At 36.5% G+C, this 16,178-nt stretch overlaps 1 protein-coding gene across 3 annotated transcripts in view; it reads left to right on the top strand.

The window, feature by feature from the left end:
- Positions 1–16,178, top strand: part of CDK14 (cyclin dependent kinase 14) — a 564,775-nt gene that overhangs the window by 135,124 nt on the left and 413,473 nt on the right. For all 3 annotated transcript variants that reach the window (XM_090287257.1, XM_090287258.1, XM_090287259.1), the window contains one exon: positions 4,259–4,504. In XM_090287257.1, coding sequence (XP_090143383.1) covers positions 4,259–4,504 — 246 coding nt within the window. The remainder of the gene's footprint in view (positions 1–4,258; positions 4,505–16,178) is intronic.

Here is a 16,178-nt window from a genome sequence, read left to right as displayed (position 1 = left end):
AATAAAAAGGAGAATAAAAAAATGAGATCAAACAAACAAGCAAAAAGAATTTATCACATTTTTTGTGGCAAAACTAAGCTATTTCTGTGGGATTTGTGCTCCCTGGTGCCACTTCTAAGGATAGAGTTGAAGTCTAAACATGGTCACCACTTTCCCATTATTTATGTATCAATTAACTCTACATTTATATTGTTTTATATTATCATTCTGTACACATTTATCACCCCATTTGATTTATGTATGCACATGTAAATCTTCTTTCAGGTTAAGTAAGAAATAATATTTTATTTCTTTATAACATAGAGATTAGCTTCTTTCTGAAAGTGTCTCAGTAAATTGAAAGATCCATGATTTGCTTTTTACCCTTTAATTTTTGCTTCTTTTCAGCCTTGTTTTGTAGTTTTTGTATGTAGATCTTACACATATTTTGTCAGATTTCTCACTATTTTATACTGTTCGAAGCTGTTGAAATTGTGTTTTTCTGATTGTTGCTCGTGTCTAGAAATACAAATGATTTTTGCATATTGATTTTGTATTTTGTACCCTTGATAAACTTATGCATTAATTCTAGTGGTAATTTTTTTTTTTTTTTGGTATAGTTCTTTGGATTTTCTACATAGCCTGTAATGGTCTTCTGTGAATAAAGTTGGTTTTATTTTTTTCCTTTCCAATGTGAATGCTTTTTATTTCCTTTTTCTTGCCTTGTGGCCTTGTCTAGAACTTATAGTACAGCATTGAATTGAAGTGATGAGAGTGGGAGAGTGGACAGCCTTGATTTGTTCCTGGTCTTAGGTAAAAAGACATTAAGTTTCTCACCATTAACTTTTATGTTAGCTGTAGTTTTTTTGTAGATGCCCTTTAGCTGGTTGACGAAGTTTCCTTCTATTTTTAATTTGTTTAGTTTTTATCATGATTGGGTGCTAGATTTTGTCACTTGCTTTTTGTTAGTCTACTGAGATGATCATATGATTCTTTAAAAGATTTGTGTATTAGTTATCTACTGCTGCATAAAAATTTACCCCCAAACTTAGCATCTTAAAACAACAAATATTTCTTTTATCTCACATTATCTGTGGGATTATAATCCAGGTGCTCCTTAGCTGGGTGCCTCTGGCTCGGGGTCTCTCATGAGGTTCTTGTCAAGCAGAAGGCCAGGACTGTGGTAACACTAGCAGGCACAACTCATGTGGTTATTTGAGGCCTCAGTCCCTGTACACAGGTGCCTCTCCATGGGCTGCCGTCTGCTGTGGCAGCTGGCTTTCCCCACACCTAGTGATCTCAGAGAGAAGGACTGAGAGAGAGAAGGAGAATACCAATGCAAAAGTTGTCACTTTTATAGTCTTTTCTCAGAAGTGGATTTCTGCCATATACGATTTATTGGATACAAGTCAACATATATAGCCTGCACTCAAGATCTGGGGATTAAATATGAGTGTGAATACTTGGAAAGTGGCCAACACTGAGAGCCATTTATGAGACTCTCTACCATTGTATATTAAAATGATGAATTACCCATTTTTGAATGTCAGCATGGCCTTCCTGGGATTAATACTACTTTTCATGATTTATTATCCTTTTTATATATTATTGGATTTAATTTGTTAAAAATGTGCCAATAATTTTTGCAGCTATATTTGTGAGAGAAATTGATCTGTAGTTTTCTTGTAATGTTTTTGTCTGGTTTTGGAGTTGGAATAATGCTGGCTTCCTATCACAAGTTGGGAAGTACTCCTTCCTCTTTAGTTTTTTGGAAGAATTTCTGCAAAATTGGTATTATTCCTTTCTGAAATACTTGGTTTACTTCACTAGTGGTGCTGTCTTGTCCAAGAATTTTCTTTTTAATAAGGTTTTTAGTTACAAATTTAATTTCATTAATAGACATAGGCTTATTTAGGGTTTTTTACTTTTTTACTTTTTTTTGACTGAACTTTATTAGTTCTTTTCTTTTAAGGAATTTGTTTCACTTAAGTAAATGACTTTATTGGCATAGGGTTGTTCACAATATCTGTAGAATCTGTAGTGAAGTCACTGCTTTCATTTCTCATATTGGCCATGTATGTTTTTTACCTTTTATCTTATCAATCTGGCTAGAGCTGTGTCTTTTTTTTTTTAAATCTTCTCTGAAAACCAGCTTTTGGTTTCATTGATATTCTTTATTATTTTCTATTTCATTTATTTCCACTCTGAGATTTATTCATTATTTTCATTCTTCTGCTTACCTAGGGTTTCAGTTGCTTTTCTTTTTCTAGTATTTTAAGGTGTAATCTCATTGCTTTGAGACATTTTGTCTTTTCTAATATGTGCACTTAGTACTATAATTTTTCTACAGTTAAAGTACTACTTTAGTATCCTGCCATTTTGATATTTTGTACTCTCTTCATTTAATCAAGATATTTCCTAATTCTCCTTTTCCATTATTTAGTTTCCAAATATTTGCTGTCACACTTACCTTTTAAAGTACTTCCCTCCCCACCCTTGGCTTTTTAAAAAGATATTTTCTTTATCATTGGTCTTAAGAAATATGATATTAATGTGTCTTTGTGTCTTTTTCTTTGTATTTCTCATGCTTGGGGTTCATTGACTTCTCAGGCCCATGTGTTTATGTTTTATAATTATAATTCAGTTGCTTCGGTTATGTGGGTGGTTTCACACCCACATTACCTATATTGGGTGTTACTTTTACATCCTTGAGGACACATAAACCCTAACAAATATTGAGTGCATTTAATCTCCTTGTGATAAATTGTGAGTTTTTGATCATGAGTAGGCGACTTTGTCTTTTAAAGACATCTTCAGCTATTTTCTGCTCTCATAAAAAAAGAATGATGATAATTAGAATCTAACCTGTGCCTAGTATTTGAGACACACTCTTAGGACAGAGTTAATGCTGAATAATGCACAGAATTTGGTGTGTTTCCTTCTGTACATTTCACTCTGCTGTATATATATACACAGATGTCTGTATCTGTCTGCAGGTATGTCTGTATCTATCGATATCTATTCATACACATGGATAATTAATTCCCATATGGAATCATCTCTATATATTACTTAGACACTTTACAGTTTTACTTGAATAAACATATCTGAAATATCTTCTGTTTTTTTGCCTTTTTAAATAGGGATGTGGAAACTTCCAAGAAAAGCAACTTCAAAAGCAATTTCAGAGTTATCTTTTCTCTAGAGAGAATAATAAAGCTACCTAGCTTTACAGACAAGCTAGAGGCCATAAAGTTATTTAATAAGAACAACAAAGTCTCCAGAGTATAGGGAGAATGAAAGAGTTAGAACATAAGGTGGAAAACAAGGAGCAGAAGTCAGAGAGACTAAGATAAGATGAGAGAGTGGGGTAGGCTGTGCAGGAAGAGAATGAGTGGAGAAGTTGGGAAGGGAGTAGGGGGTTTATTTAGTAGAGTAATGTAATCAAAATCTTGAAATGTGTTAGTTAATGTTTTTCTTTTACAGTATTATTCCTTTTCATCCATTAGTTTTGGTATTGAAAAAAACATTATTTTAAAATTTCAGCATCGCTAACCACATTAACCTTTTAATATGTTCCATTCTAATTTGGAGATGAAATCAAGATGGAGAAAGATTTTAAACATGTACATTTAAGCATAAAACTTTTGAAAACATAATGACCTTTTTTCTCTAGCTTGTGTTAGCTGCTTCTATGATAACCCATGAGTTAAAAAGGTGATCTGATGTAGCTCAACTGATTTTAATCCAACTTCTTAATGATTCAGAAATGATCTCACACTCAGATGGTAAAACATGTCACAGAGTTCAAGAACCCTCTTGGGGCACTTGCAGTCTAGGCCTTAAGTTTCCCATTTTAGGGATAGAATTTTAGTGTCAGCCCTATGTGCATATAAGCAAAATGATTATGAGGAATTTTTTTAAACTTCATTTTTATTGTTGACACTATTACAGATGTCCCCATCCTCCCCCTTTGCCCACATCCACCCAGTCCCCAACACCCTTCCCCTGTGGCCATCACCACGCTGTCGCCTGTGTGTAGGAGTTATGCATAGGTGTTTTTTGGTTAATCCCTTCACCTTTCATCCAGCCCCCCGCTTCCCCCCTGACAGCTGTCAGCCTGCTCCATGTATCAATGCCTCTGGTGAAGCTTTTAGAATGTGGCCTTTTTGAGTGTTTCCTGAATTTAAGGGAATAACAAATCAGCATGTTTTTGATATAAAAATTTCAGGGGAAATTTTTTGTTTAATTTCTTTCTTTCTTTCTTCTTTCCCCCCAGATATGTGTCACAAAGATGTCTACACGGAACTGCCAGGGAATGGACTCAGTGACCAAACCCCTGGACACGATTCCCGAGGACAAAAAAGTCAGGGTTCAGAGGACACAGAGCACTTTTGACCCATTTGAGAAACCAACTAATCAAGTAAAGAGGGTGCACTCGGAGAACAATGCTTGCATTAACTTTAAGACGTCCTCTACCGGCAAAGAGTCTCCTAAAGTTAGGCGGCACTCCAGCCCCAGCTCGGTAAGTGCAGTCTTCTCCCTTATCAGTGGGTAAACAGAAGGAATAGCCTTCTTAGAAGAGTAGCACACTGTGCTGAAAGAGGGCAGGTGGCTTTATCAGTGCATTATGATGCATTCTCTCCCAGGGTGGTTTAATGTCTTAGAGGAGAGAGAGGGTGTGCTCGAGCACACTATATACAGACTCTTTATTCATAGGCTCCCAGAGAGCAAATGAGACATGATTCAACTTAGTTTTGAAAAAATCATTTTTTCTAGTTGTTTTCAGTTGGAGCAATTTATAATTAAAATTCCTTTTGATACTTCAAACCCTTGGAGAGGATACTGAACTTTGCTGTGTGGGCTGTAAAGGTAGTTTTGAATTCGGCAGGTTCTTGAAGAATGTCATTTCAGAATAACTGTTAAAATGTGTCCCCTGTCTTATTCCAGTTTGTATTCAGTGTAAGTATTTTAAAATGTAAGAGCTAGACATTGAATCTTCTTAAAGAGAAATCCTTTTTATTATAATAGAATTTTCTAAACTCAAACTATATCAAGTCTTGTATTTTCACCTAAGGAGGTATAAAGATCTGAGGTGATTGCTGCTTTTGACTGTAAAATTTTTACTGAAACCCGTATTTCCAAGACTGGCCTGCATTTAACATTGTAAAAAAAATCCTTATGGCCTTTTACATTAAGTAATTTTCAGATTTAATTTATACTTAAGGGCCTTTTGAACAGACACTCTTAAAATGTAAGAGGAGTGTGCTAAGAGAATTTGACTCTGTCGTCTTCCTAAGAGAAACATGCCCTGCCACAAATTTTAAATATTAATTTCCATGAGAGCCAAAACAGAGCAAGAAATGTTAATTGCCAGAAGAGTATTGACAATTCAGTTTAATTAAACTGTATGACACTGCACAAGTTTTTATGTCAAATTTTGTGTTAATAAAGCTGAAGTAAATATTTTTAATTGGAAAACATCTGTGAGGAGAATTGATTATCTGGTTTTTCTCATTGCAAGGCAGCATCCATTTAGGTCACAGATACGCCACTAACTCCTGGGAGAACTTTTAGATTTAGTATCATTTAGAAGAGATGAAAGGAGTTGTTGTGAATGTTTAAGCCTGTGTTATGGAAAGAGAATTACATATTTTTTACTATATATTTATCTAAATATTATTCTATACATGATATATAGAAATTGGCATTTTTCAAATACTGCAGTGGGGCATACTTAAAGAATTATTCACTGTTTAAACAAAATTTGAATTTAACTAGTCCTTTATTTTACCTATAATACTAGTTAAAATATATTGCTGTGTTATTTATTTTGTTGCTCAGATTGTTTCTGCTTTGGCCATTGGGAGCTGTGTGTCCTGTTGAAATGTCTTTATCCCTTTGTTTTTTGAGCACTTCCTTGCTTTCTGGCTCTACAGGACAGTCTTGGCTTATCGTATACTTTTGAATCCCCACACCTAGAATCAGTTATTTTTCTAAAGAGCCCTGGTTCCACTTACTGAAAAATGGTATTTAAAACCCAGGATGTGGATCCTGGGTTTGCTGTTACTACTGGGCATCATGTGGTTTTAAAAGTCAGTATATATCATAGTATAAATGATAATGGGGTTTCAATATTTATTTTTAATTTTTAATTAGGAATTAAAATCCTTATCAAGGAAAGGCTTTCCTGAGGCTCTCTGTATTTCTCTCTTTAAATTTAAATTTTATTTTTATTAAAGTAATGCTTGAACATAGATTGAAAAATCAAATAGGAGAGGATTCTGGGATGGTGGGAGTGCCACAGGTTTTGAAATTCATATTATTAGAGCAACTAGTATAGTAAAACCAAAACAATGGGTAGCATTGACAACAAATACAGGGTGGGGCAAAAACAGGTTTACAGTTGTTTATATGGGAAACAATACAATAATTAATAAGTAATAATACAAGAATAAACTGTTTCCCTGTACTCACAACTGTAAACCTACTTTTACCCCACCCTGTATAGCTGACAAACTCTCTCCATGAACTTTAAAATAGGGGTGAGGGGAACAAACCACGAACAGTTTTAAGAACGTGCGAGGGTGGAAAGTCAGGGAAGGCAAGGGACTTGTGACTACTCTTGGAGCCAGGAAGCTTCCACATTATCACCTCTGTGGCATAGTGGTAGCTTGTTGTGCCATCCTTAGGGCAATGACATCTAGTGGGAGGGGACTTTGATGGCTCCTCTGAGAGGGTGAGTACAAGGAGACCATGGTGTGGTCTACTGGTCTTAGAATGGTCTGCTGGTCTTTCTCCTGTGACTTCTCTAAGCTGTCCTGTTGACACACTTTTCCAGGACAAAGCCCTGCACTGAATAGAAAGTGCTAGAGACTTCTGCGGAAGGTAGGTCCAATAGGGACAAAGGAAGTAGATGGCCCAGAAAGAAGTGTTTAAGGGAAGCAGATAGGGGAAGATAGTGTGTGCTAGATTGTCTTTTTTTTTTTTTTCTTCTTTAATTTCATGAAAATAAATAAGCTTATACTATTAAAGTAGAAAAGCTACCTTGGCCATACCCCTCTATTCTTAAACTATGGAAAAATTCAGGTTAGTTGGAAACAACCAATTAGAAAAATTATTAGTTGAATCCCATACAAAACTACGAAAAAAAAAGAAAAGAAAGAAGGAGCTGAATAACATCTTTGCAGATAATGAAAACAAGCAAGTGGAATGTTAATGATATATATGGAAAATCCAAGAGAATCAATGAAAAACGAGTTACCCAAATAGCAAGTCATGAAATTAACATATAAAACCCAATACTAACATTTATAAAAACTGCTGTAGATATCATACACACCATGTCTTCCCAACTGTGTATCTCTGTGTTGTTTACTGGCCATTATCTATGTTAGGAGTCATGACGAAAATTATGGAACCAAGAGTGCCTTGATATTAGTGAACATCACACTCATCTATACCTACTGATTTTTCCCAGATAGTGGCACTTTAAAATTCAGACAAAATGTAAAGGATGTGATTTTTATCTAAATTGCTCTATTTCAAAAGGTGTTTGACAGCTTTTGTTTATTTGTTTCAGACATGTTTTTGAGTGCCAACTCTTGCTGGGCCTAGCCCCTGGGTAGTGTTTAGCACTGTCACTGATAGGACAGACTTCCCCTCTCCTCTTCATGCCGCCCCCTCCAACCAGCTGTGCTCTTCAATAGCTAGAACTGTTGGGAGTGCTATAGGAGGCTGCCTGTCTTGTTGTTTCAATTTAGAAAGGATTTTATTGAGCTGTGCTGTCATAATCTGAGTTTACAGAGAACATATCTTCAGATATTCATATGCAGATTACTGTCCCCTAAACACTCCAAAAATTCCTCAAAATGTACTTCCTTCCTTCACCACCCCCCACCGCCCCCCCAACCAAAAAATAAAAAACAACTACATCTCATGATAGGTAAAATCCAATCTAGAGAGAACAGAGGGAGGTGCAGACTTGAAAATGAGATTCCACTTCAGTTCTCAGGTGGTCGGTCATCCTTGGGGGTCTCATTTTGGCATCACCTTCTCCTTGTGGGGACTAGACAATTCCCAGATAGAACCAAGCCTGCTCATGAGATTGTCATCATACACAGTGTGTGGGTCTGTCCCTCCGTCAAGTAGATCTGTTTTGTAGCCAAGTTAGCCCTCACGTATGGATCACTTCAGTGTGGCTGTGTTTAATAGGGCTAGAAATGCAGGGTGGCAGAGCCTGTTCTGGAGATCAAAGACAGAAGAGAAATTAGCCAAGGCAGCTTTCACTCCAAATCCTGGTTTTAATGAGGTCACAGAGTTCTGATGGAATCCTTCCCACATTATCCCCATTCCCACTCTCAGTTATAATGTAATAGAGTGGTGATTCTTACTTGTGGTTTTCCTGCAATTCAGGGCATCATCAACAACCTTAATCAAGGGATTATGTACAATGGATAAAATCTGTTTCAATGAATTCAGTATGACACTGGATGTTCTTGTAGCCATATCCCAGTTATCATTACAGTGAACACAGAGGCGTACTCATGCAGTTTTTAAATATACAGTGCAAAACCCGTCCTTCCTTTTAGGAGTAATGTTTCAGTAGGTGACAATCATAATTTAATATCTCCTCCTTTTGGGTGGGAGTTAGGTGTTCACGAAGATTCTACCATTGTAGTAGTGGTAAAAAAATCTGTTTTTGATTCTACCTTGGTTTGAATTCCAGCTCTGCCATTAACTGTGGGTGTTGGATGAATTACTTTGTTTCTCCAGTCTTTAATTTTTTCGTGTTCAAATGGGGATACTAATAGAACCAACCTCAGTGTGGTGTTACAGGGATTAAATTTAGATAATGTATTTAAAGTGATTAGCTCAAAGTCTGGTGCATAGTAAACATTTGATATTAGCTAGTTTTTGTTGATTACACAAACAATGAAGTAGAGTGAGCAAGGTCAAAGTAGCAAATACCATTCAGCTGGAGTATTATCTTCGCTTTTTTATTATCCATGCCAATGTTCCCCTCCACTGGTCCAGACAATTGACAATTTTCTGTACCTTTATTCTGTTAAAAAAGAGAAGTATTAACATTATCTCATTAAATTCCTCATCTCTGTGCAGTTGGTGTCCACTGATTAGCCCTCTGTATTTCCAGTTCTCTGAAGTGTTGTCTCAGGCATAAGTAGGGAAGTGATAAGCAGGGAATAGTTGCCCCTTAGAGCTGTTTCCCATCCATGCAGACACCTGACGCCAGAGTCAAAGATGATATTTAGGGTTGACAATGCACTGGTTTGATCTAGCATCTTTATTTAAATATCATGATTTAATAAAGTCACAAGGGGAAAAAAGGCAAACCAAAGAATTTAACTTTAATGATTAAACAAAAGAGGACTTCTCCTTCTGAATTATTCTTAGTTTTGCTCATTTGATAGGAAGGGTTCTATTATTGGCTCTTTAAAGACTTAGCACTTGGATTCCTTATTTATTTACATAGTAATAACAGATCAGAACCGTTTTGCATACTTAAACTAGGAGACTGACTTTATAAGAGTCTAACTCTTAAAGCTTAGACTATCTCATAACCTGGCCTATTCCATAAGCCCATTCTTCTGTAGCATGGAACAACTTTTAGAGAAGTGTTACATGTATGCAGTTCCTGCTATGGAGCTAGCATGATTGATATGTAAGTTACAGTGTATTTTCATAATGTCTACATATCAGTTTCACAGGGCAATTAAAATTGATTGTATGGCCACTAAAGGTAGGGAAATATAAATTTTCTGCCACAATAGGGTTCATATAATATATTTTAACAGTGGCAGTTAATGCATCCAATTCCATTTAATTAGACAAATAGACTACTTTTTGCCATTAGCATTTTCTCTTGATTTTTCTTGTTGATAAATAGGGTATGTTTTAAAAAATATTCCCCTTGTTTTTCCAATTTCCCCAGTTCAATTTCTTTAAGTTGTAAGTGTAGTATGGTCTGTGTCTCAAAATGATCACATCAACTCTATGATGTAAGACAGTTTATGAAGAGTGAATAATTTTTAGAAAATTAATTGTGCCTTCCTAGCAGAGAAAACATTCTCTTACAAATTTTGCGTGACTGTGTCTTGTACTTGCTCTAAATATGATATGAATAAAGAGGTGATTTTCTGTTGCTGCCTTTTACTTCAACTTAGATTAGATTTATTCTTAAAGGGGAACAAAAGCAAACATATGGACTTCTCATGCTGATTTTAAATAATTTAGAGTGGAACTGTGAACACAATATTTTCCCCATTGAAGAACATTTTATACTGAAGTTTAATATAAGTTTTTAAATTTCTATTTAAAACTTGGGCTCAGGAGGGTGATGGTAAAGTGCGACATTCACAAGCTGTTCCCGATGATGAAAAATGCATGAGGACATACCTCACACCGGACTAGTCAGGTGATTATGAACGTAATTTTCTATTAAGTTTTACTTGATTCAACTCAACATCTGGTTTGTACATTGCAAGTTTCTTGAAGAAAAGAATAGGTGGTCCATTGTCTATCTTGATCCCTTCCTTTTATGTATTTTGTTGATTTTTTAGCTGCAGTTAAATGTCTAACTCGTGTTACTCTGAAGCTTTCTTCTTTTCTAGTATGTGAATGTATATTTACATTTTCATTCATGTATTGATTGGCTGCTTCACATGGGGCTTAAAATGTCATGTCCTCAGTGCCATATATTTATTTATGAATCTTCAATTTTGATTTTCTTATTAACCTGTGGCTAAACTATTTAGTTTTCCTTTTATTCCTTATTTCTAATTTATTGCATGTGTTCAGAAAAAGTGACTTGGAATGTTTCTGTGATTTTGAATCCTGAGATTTTTTTAGTGGTCTAATCTGTGGTCATTTTTTGTGAATGTTAAATGTGTATTTGAAAAAATACACATTAATAGGTGGGTTAGATTAAATGTTAATTCTAATATGTAAGCCCATATATCCCTTACTTATTAGTTGTCTGCTTGCTTTGGTGATGTCTGAGCCAAGTATGTCTCCCATGGATTTGACAATTTCTCATTTTATTGTTATTGACAGTTTCATACATTTCAAAAATATGTTATTTGGCTCAAAGTAGCTATGCTTATTAAATTTCTTGGTGGATTTTAATGTTAATTTTAATAAGATATACTAATTTAATCCATTTGTTTTGTATGTTCTGTCTTGTCTACCATCTATATTGCTATAGTACATGATTTTGCAAAAAATACTTATTTTTGCTATATTTTTCAGATTTGCTCATTTGCTTTAATTTTGTCTTTTCTCAATAGCCTATGGCTAGATATCTTTGTTTTTTTTGACTGTAATAACTAATGTAATTGCTAATAGGGGAAATTTATGTTTACTGTAATTATTGATATGTTTGGACTTAACTTTCTTTTTATTTTATGGTTTTTTCACTTAACATAATTTCCTATTGATTTTCCTGCCTTCTCTAGCCTTTCACTTTTTACCCTCTTCCCCCTTCTTCCTTGGCAATTGTTTCTTTCAATGCCTTTCCTCAAAAATTTGTTTGGAATTTTTACGTCTTATTTATATTATTCCAGGGATTGCTTTCTTAAAAAAAAAACAACTTTATTGATAATGCTGTTATAGTTATCCCAATTTCTTTTCCCCTTGTTCCCCTCCACCCAGTGACCCCCTTCCCTCCAGTTGTCCACCCCTCCCTTACTCCATGCCCATTGGTTGTGCATATAGTTTTTCTCAACATCTTCCTATCTACTCCACTCCCTCCTACTATGCTTCTGAATTCCTGTACCATCTTCCCTCCCTTTTCCCCCTTCCCCCTCCCTTCTGGCCGCCCCCCAAAATGTTCCCTATACCTATAATTTTCCCACTGTCATTGCCTTAGTTTGCCTTTGTTTCGGTTCCCTAGCTTCTGTTGTTGGTTGTTGTGATACAGTTTTTATTTTAACGTTCATAGTTTTGATCATCTTTCTCCTAAACAAGTCCCTTTAACATTTCATATAACAGTGGTTTGGATCTGATGAACTCCTTCAGTTTTACTTTGTCCTGGAAGCATTTTCTCTGCCCTTCTATTCTGAATGACAGCTTCACTGGATAGAGTAATTGTGGTTGTACGTTTTTGCTTTTCATTACTTTGAATATTTCTTGCTGGTCCCTTCTTGCCTGCAGAGTTTCTTTTGAGAAATCAGCTGATAGTCTTATTGGGACCCCTTTGTACGTAATTCTCTTCTTCCATCTTGCTGCTTTTAAGATTCTCTCTTTATCCTTAATTTTTGACATTTTGATTATATTGTGTCTTCGTGTGGTTCTCCCTGTGTCCAGTTTATCTGGAACTCTCTGTGCTTCCTGAAGCTGTAAGTCTATTTCCTTCCCCAAGTTAGGAAAGTTCTGCTTCATTATTTTTTCACATAATCTTTCAATTTCTAGTTTTTCTTCTTCACCTTCTGGCAACCCTATGAGTTGGATGTTGGCCCGCTTATAGCTGTCCAATAGGTTTCTGAGCCTCTCCTCATTTTCCTCACTTTTTGTTTCCTCTTTCTGCACTGGTTGACTGTTTGTTCCATCCCTATGTTCTGATTTGTTGATTTGATCCCTGGTTTTCTTTCCCTCACCACTAGTTTCATATGTGTTTTCATTCATTTCAGCAGGACTAGCCTTCATTCCTTCCCCGTCTTAAGATCTGCTGTTAGGTCTGTAAGCATTCTTATAACCAAAGCTCTGAATTGTGCCTCAGAAAGATTTCCTATCTGCTGCTTCATTAGATTAGATATTTGCTGTCTGTTCAGCTGCATCACCGGGATCTCTATCATGATCTGTGTCGTCCTGATCGTTTGTGTTTACCTTTGCTTCCTGGGCAGGGCTGTAATACCTCCTACGCTATAGGGGGCAGAGCCCTGTGTACTCAGCACTACCAGGCGACACTTCTCACCACACTGTGATGTTTTGTGTGGGGGCAGTGTTCCAGGATGGATTCCTCCTGTTCACTCTCCACTGAGAGACTGGGAACCTCTTCCTCCGTCCCCATCCCTTCTGGGCCTCACAGTCCAAGGCAATGGGGATCTGTCTTCCCCAGTGTTGGAATCTCGAGCTGATAGGTTTGGTTTGCAGCCGGGGGTGCTCCCCAGGCGCTTCTTTCCTCCCTTTAAATACGGGTGTCTGTGCTTACCGCCGTCCTGCTGCTGTTGCCACAGCTGCGGCAGCCAGCACAGCTTGACCTTTCCACCCTGGCTTTGACCCTCCTACCCGTCTGGACGAGCACCACCTCTTTATAACTTCATACGTTGGACTTCCATTTATTTTCTGGAACTTCTGGTTCTTGCTGGTTTTGCGGTAGTTGTATTTCTTCTTAGTTGTGGAGGGAGACAGAGCGTGTCAGTCTAGGCCTCCATCTTGGCTGGAAGTCTCCAGGGATTGCTTTTTAAGTGTTAAAAAAACTTATTAAAACTTTAAAATTTTTTTAATTGTATTTTTTCCATTACCATTTATTACCCTTATACCCCTCTCCCCACTGTAATCACCACACTATTGTCCATATCCATGAATCCTTTTTCCTTTTTGCTCAATCCCTCTACTCCTTTACCGATCCCCCTTAGCTGTCATCCTGCTCTCCATCTATGAGTCTGTCTCTGTTTTGCTTGTTAGTTCAGTTTGTTCATTAGATTCTACATATGAGTGAAATCATGTGGTACTTGTCTTTCTCTGACTGGCTTATTTTACTTAACATAATGGTTCATCCATGCTGTCATGAAGGGTAAAATTTTCTTCTTTTTTTAAATGGCCAAGTAGTATTCCATTGTGTAAATGTCCCATAGTTGCTTTATCCACTCATCTGCTGATGGACACTTGGGCTGCTTCCATATCTTGGCAATTGTAAATAATGCTATAAAAAACATAGGGGTGCTTATATTCTTTTGAATTAGTGTTTTGAGTTCCTTTGAATATATTCCCAGAAGTGGGATTGCTGGGTCAAAAGGAAGATCCATTTTTGATTTTTTAAGGTATCTCCATACTGCTTTCACAGTGGCTACACCAGTCTTCATTCCCACCAACAGTGCAAACAGATTCCCCTTTCTCCACATCCTCGCCAGCACTTGTTGTTGGTTGATTTATTGATGATGGCCCTTCTGACAGGTATGAGCTTTTATCTCATTGTGGTTTTAATTTTCATTTCTCTGATGATTAATGACACTGAGTATCTTTTCATATGTCTGTTGGCCACCTGTATGTCCTCTTTGGAGAAGTGTTTATTTAGGTCGTTTGCCCATTTTTTAATTGGATCATGAACACATTTGTAGTTAATCAGTCTCTGCAGTCAATCCAGTGAATTTCAACAGTCTTTATTTCTCCTATCCTACTGTTCCTTGCCTTCCTGCAATTTTTCATCACTTTAAATTCATTTTATATTAAGGTAATATGGAATTTTATATCTAGATTTTTTTTTCTGTTGGTGGTAAGATTGCGGCATTTCCATCCCACTTGAAGAACTGTCTTGAGTATTGTATTCATAATTCAAAATCATTTCCCTTTTTATTTTGAAAATATTGTGGATTTGTCTTTCTTCAGCCCGAGTTGTCTATAAAAATATACTTTTTGGATAATTTTTCTGTTTAGATGCAACCTCTCCCCAAAGTTTTCTGAAAGAAATCTGTTCAAATACTGAACTTATTACTTTTTCACCTATGTCCATTCTTTTGTTCACTGCCCATTCAGTGCTTTATTTTACTAATTAAATATTTAATCTCTTAATTGTTATTTTAAAGGATATGGTATCTTCTTAGATCTCGCTGAAGATACTGTTATTTTCATTCAAAGCTATTTTACCTTTGCAATAGCAACTCTTTTACCAGGGTTTTAGTTTAACTGCCCATTAAATTTTATGCTCCTCATTGATTTTCCTGAAATGATTTGTGACTTTTGGTTGTATACTCATTTTTGTGTTTGTGAATTGCTATCAGCTCATTCTGCTTTCTGTAAATTGACTGTAGCAGTTGCATGAGCAAGGCAGGGCTCACAGCTTGGGGATGTGGGCCTGTCATGTTTTTTGCAGGCAGTGACTTCTTCAATCCTTGCTCTGCCCCTCTAGCCTGACTGCACGTATTCTCAGCTGTCTCCTCCCTGCAGATGTCCCTGCAGTTCACTTGGGAAGACACCATGTGTGCAGCTCTATTGATTAGTCTCATATTTACCTAGTGACTCTGTAATAGTCTTTGCCTACAGGTTGGGGCTTTAAGTTCCCCCAATTATTTCTCCAAAGTTTTGATCCTGATTACTTCTATCTTTCAGAATTCCTCAAAATTTCTGATTATGTATTGGTACTCTTTTTGTTTCCCATTTCTGTTCCTGATTTATTATTTTTGAAAAAGATCTTTTCAGTCACTGCATGACATTTCAGATGGCAAGGAGGTAGGAAGCACGTGCTTCACTTGCCACACAGAATCCTTATAAATGGTGGGAGTCAGATTTGCTGCCAGTATGTTGTGCTATTTCATAAGTGGTACATGAGCATATGCTCAAGAATAGTGTTCTGTAAACTTTTTGTAAGATGTTATTTCCCTAAGCTTCTACAGTTGGTTACTTACAAAGTACCAGAATCATTAGCAACTTTTCATCAATTATATATGCACTTATAACTATAATCAGATAACCCTTTAAGATGCGTTTAATTCCTTATATAATTATCATTTTCTAATATGTTTTGGTATTCCCCTTTTATAGTAACACTAAAATAATTATTTGCTTCCATGGAAGACAGTGCTCTCTGGTGAAGTTGGGGTGGGAGTTGAGCACAGCAAGAGTGACGAAACCACTCTTTTCATACTTTTTTAAAAAGATTTTATTTATTTATTTTCAGAGGGAAGGGAAAAGAGGGAGAAAGAGAAGGAGAGAAACATCAGTGTGTGGTTGCCTCTCACTCATCCCGAAATGGGGACCTGGCCCACAACCCAGGCATGTGCCCTGACTGGGAATTGAACCAGCAACCCTTTGGTTCATAGGCCGGTGCTCAGTCCACTGAGACACACCAGCCAGGGCTCTTGGCACTTTTATGGTCATGATGGGGTATACCATTTCTTTCTTTCTTTTTTTTAAATCATTTTTAAAATTGTTATTCTATTACATTTGTCTTAATTTTATCTCCTTTGCCCTCTTCCACCTTCCCCCACTCCGCTCCCACAGTCAGTTTCCACACTGCTGTCTGT

The sequence above is a fragment of the Furipterus horrens genome, unplaced genomic scaffold (assembly GCF_987537825.1).
Source record: "Furipterus horrens unplaced genomic scaffold, mFurHor1.1.pri manual_scaffold_9, whole genome shotgun sequence".
Taxonomy (NCBI): domain Eukaryota; kingdom Metazoa; phylum Chordata; class Mammalia; order Chiroptera; family Furipteridae; genus Furipterus; species Furipterus horrens.
Note: the sequence above shows the minus strand (reverse complement) of the source record. Positions and strands in the feature narration are given on the sequence as shown.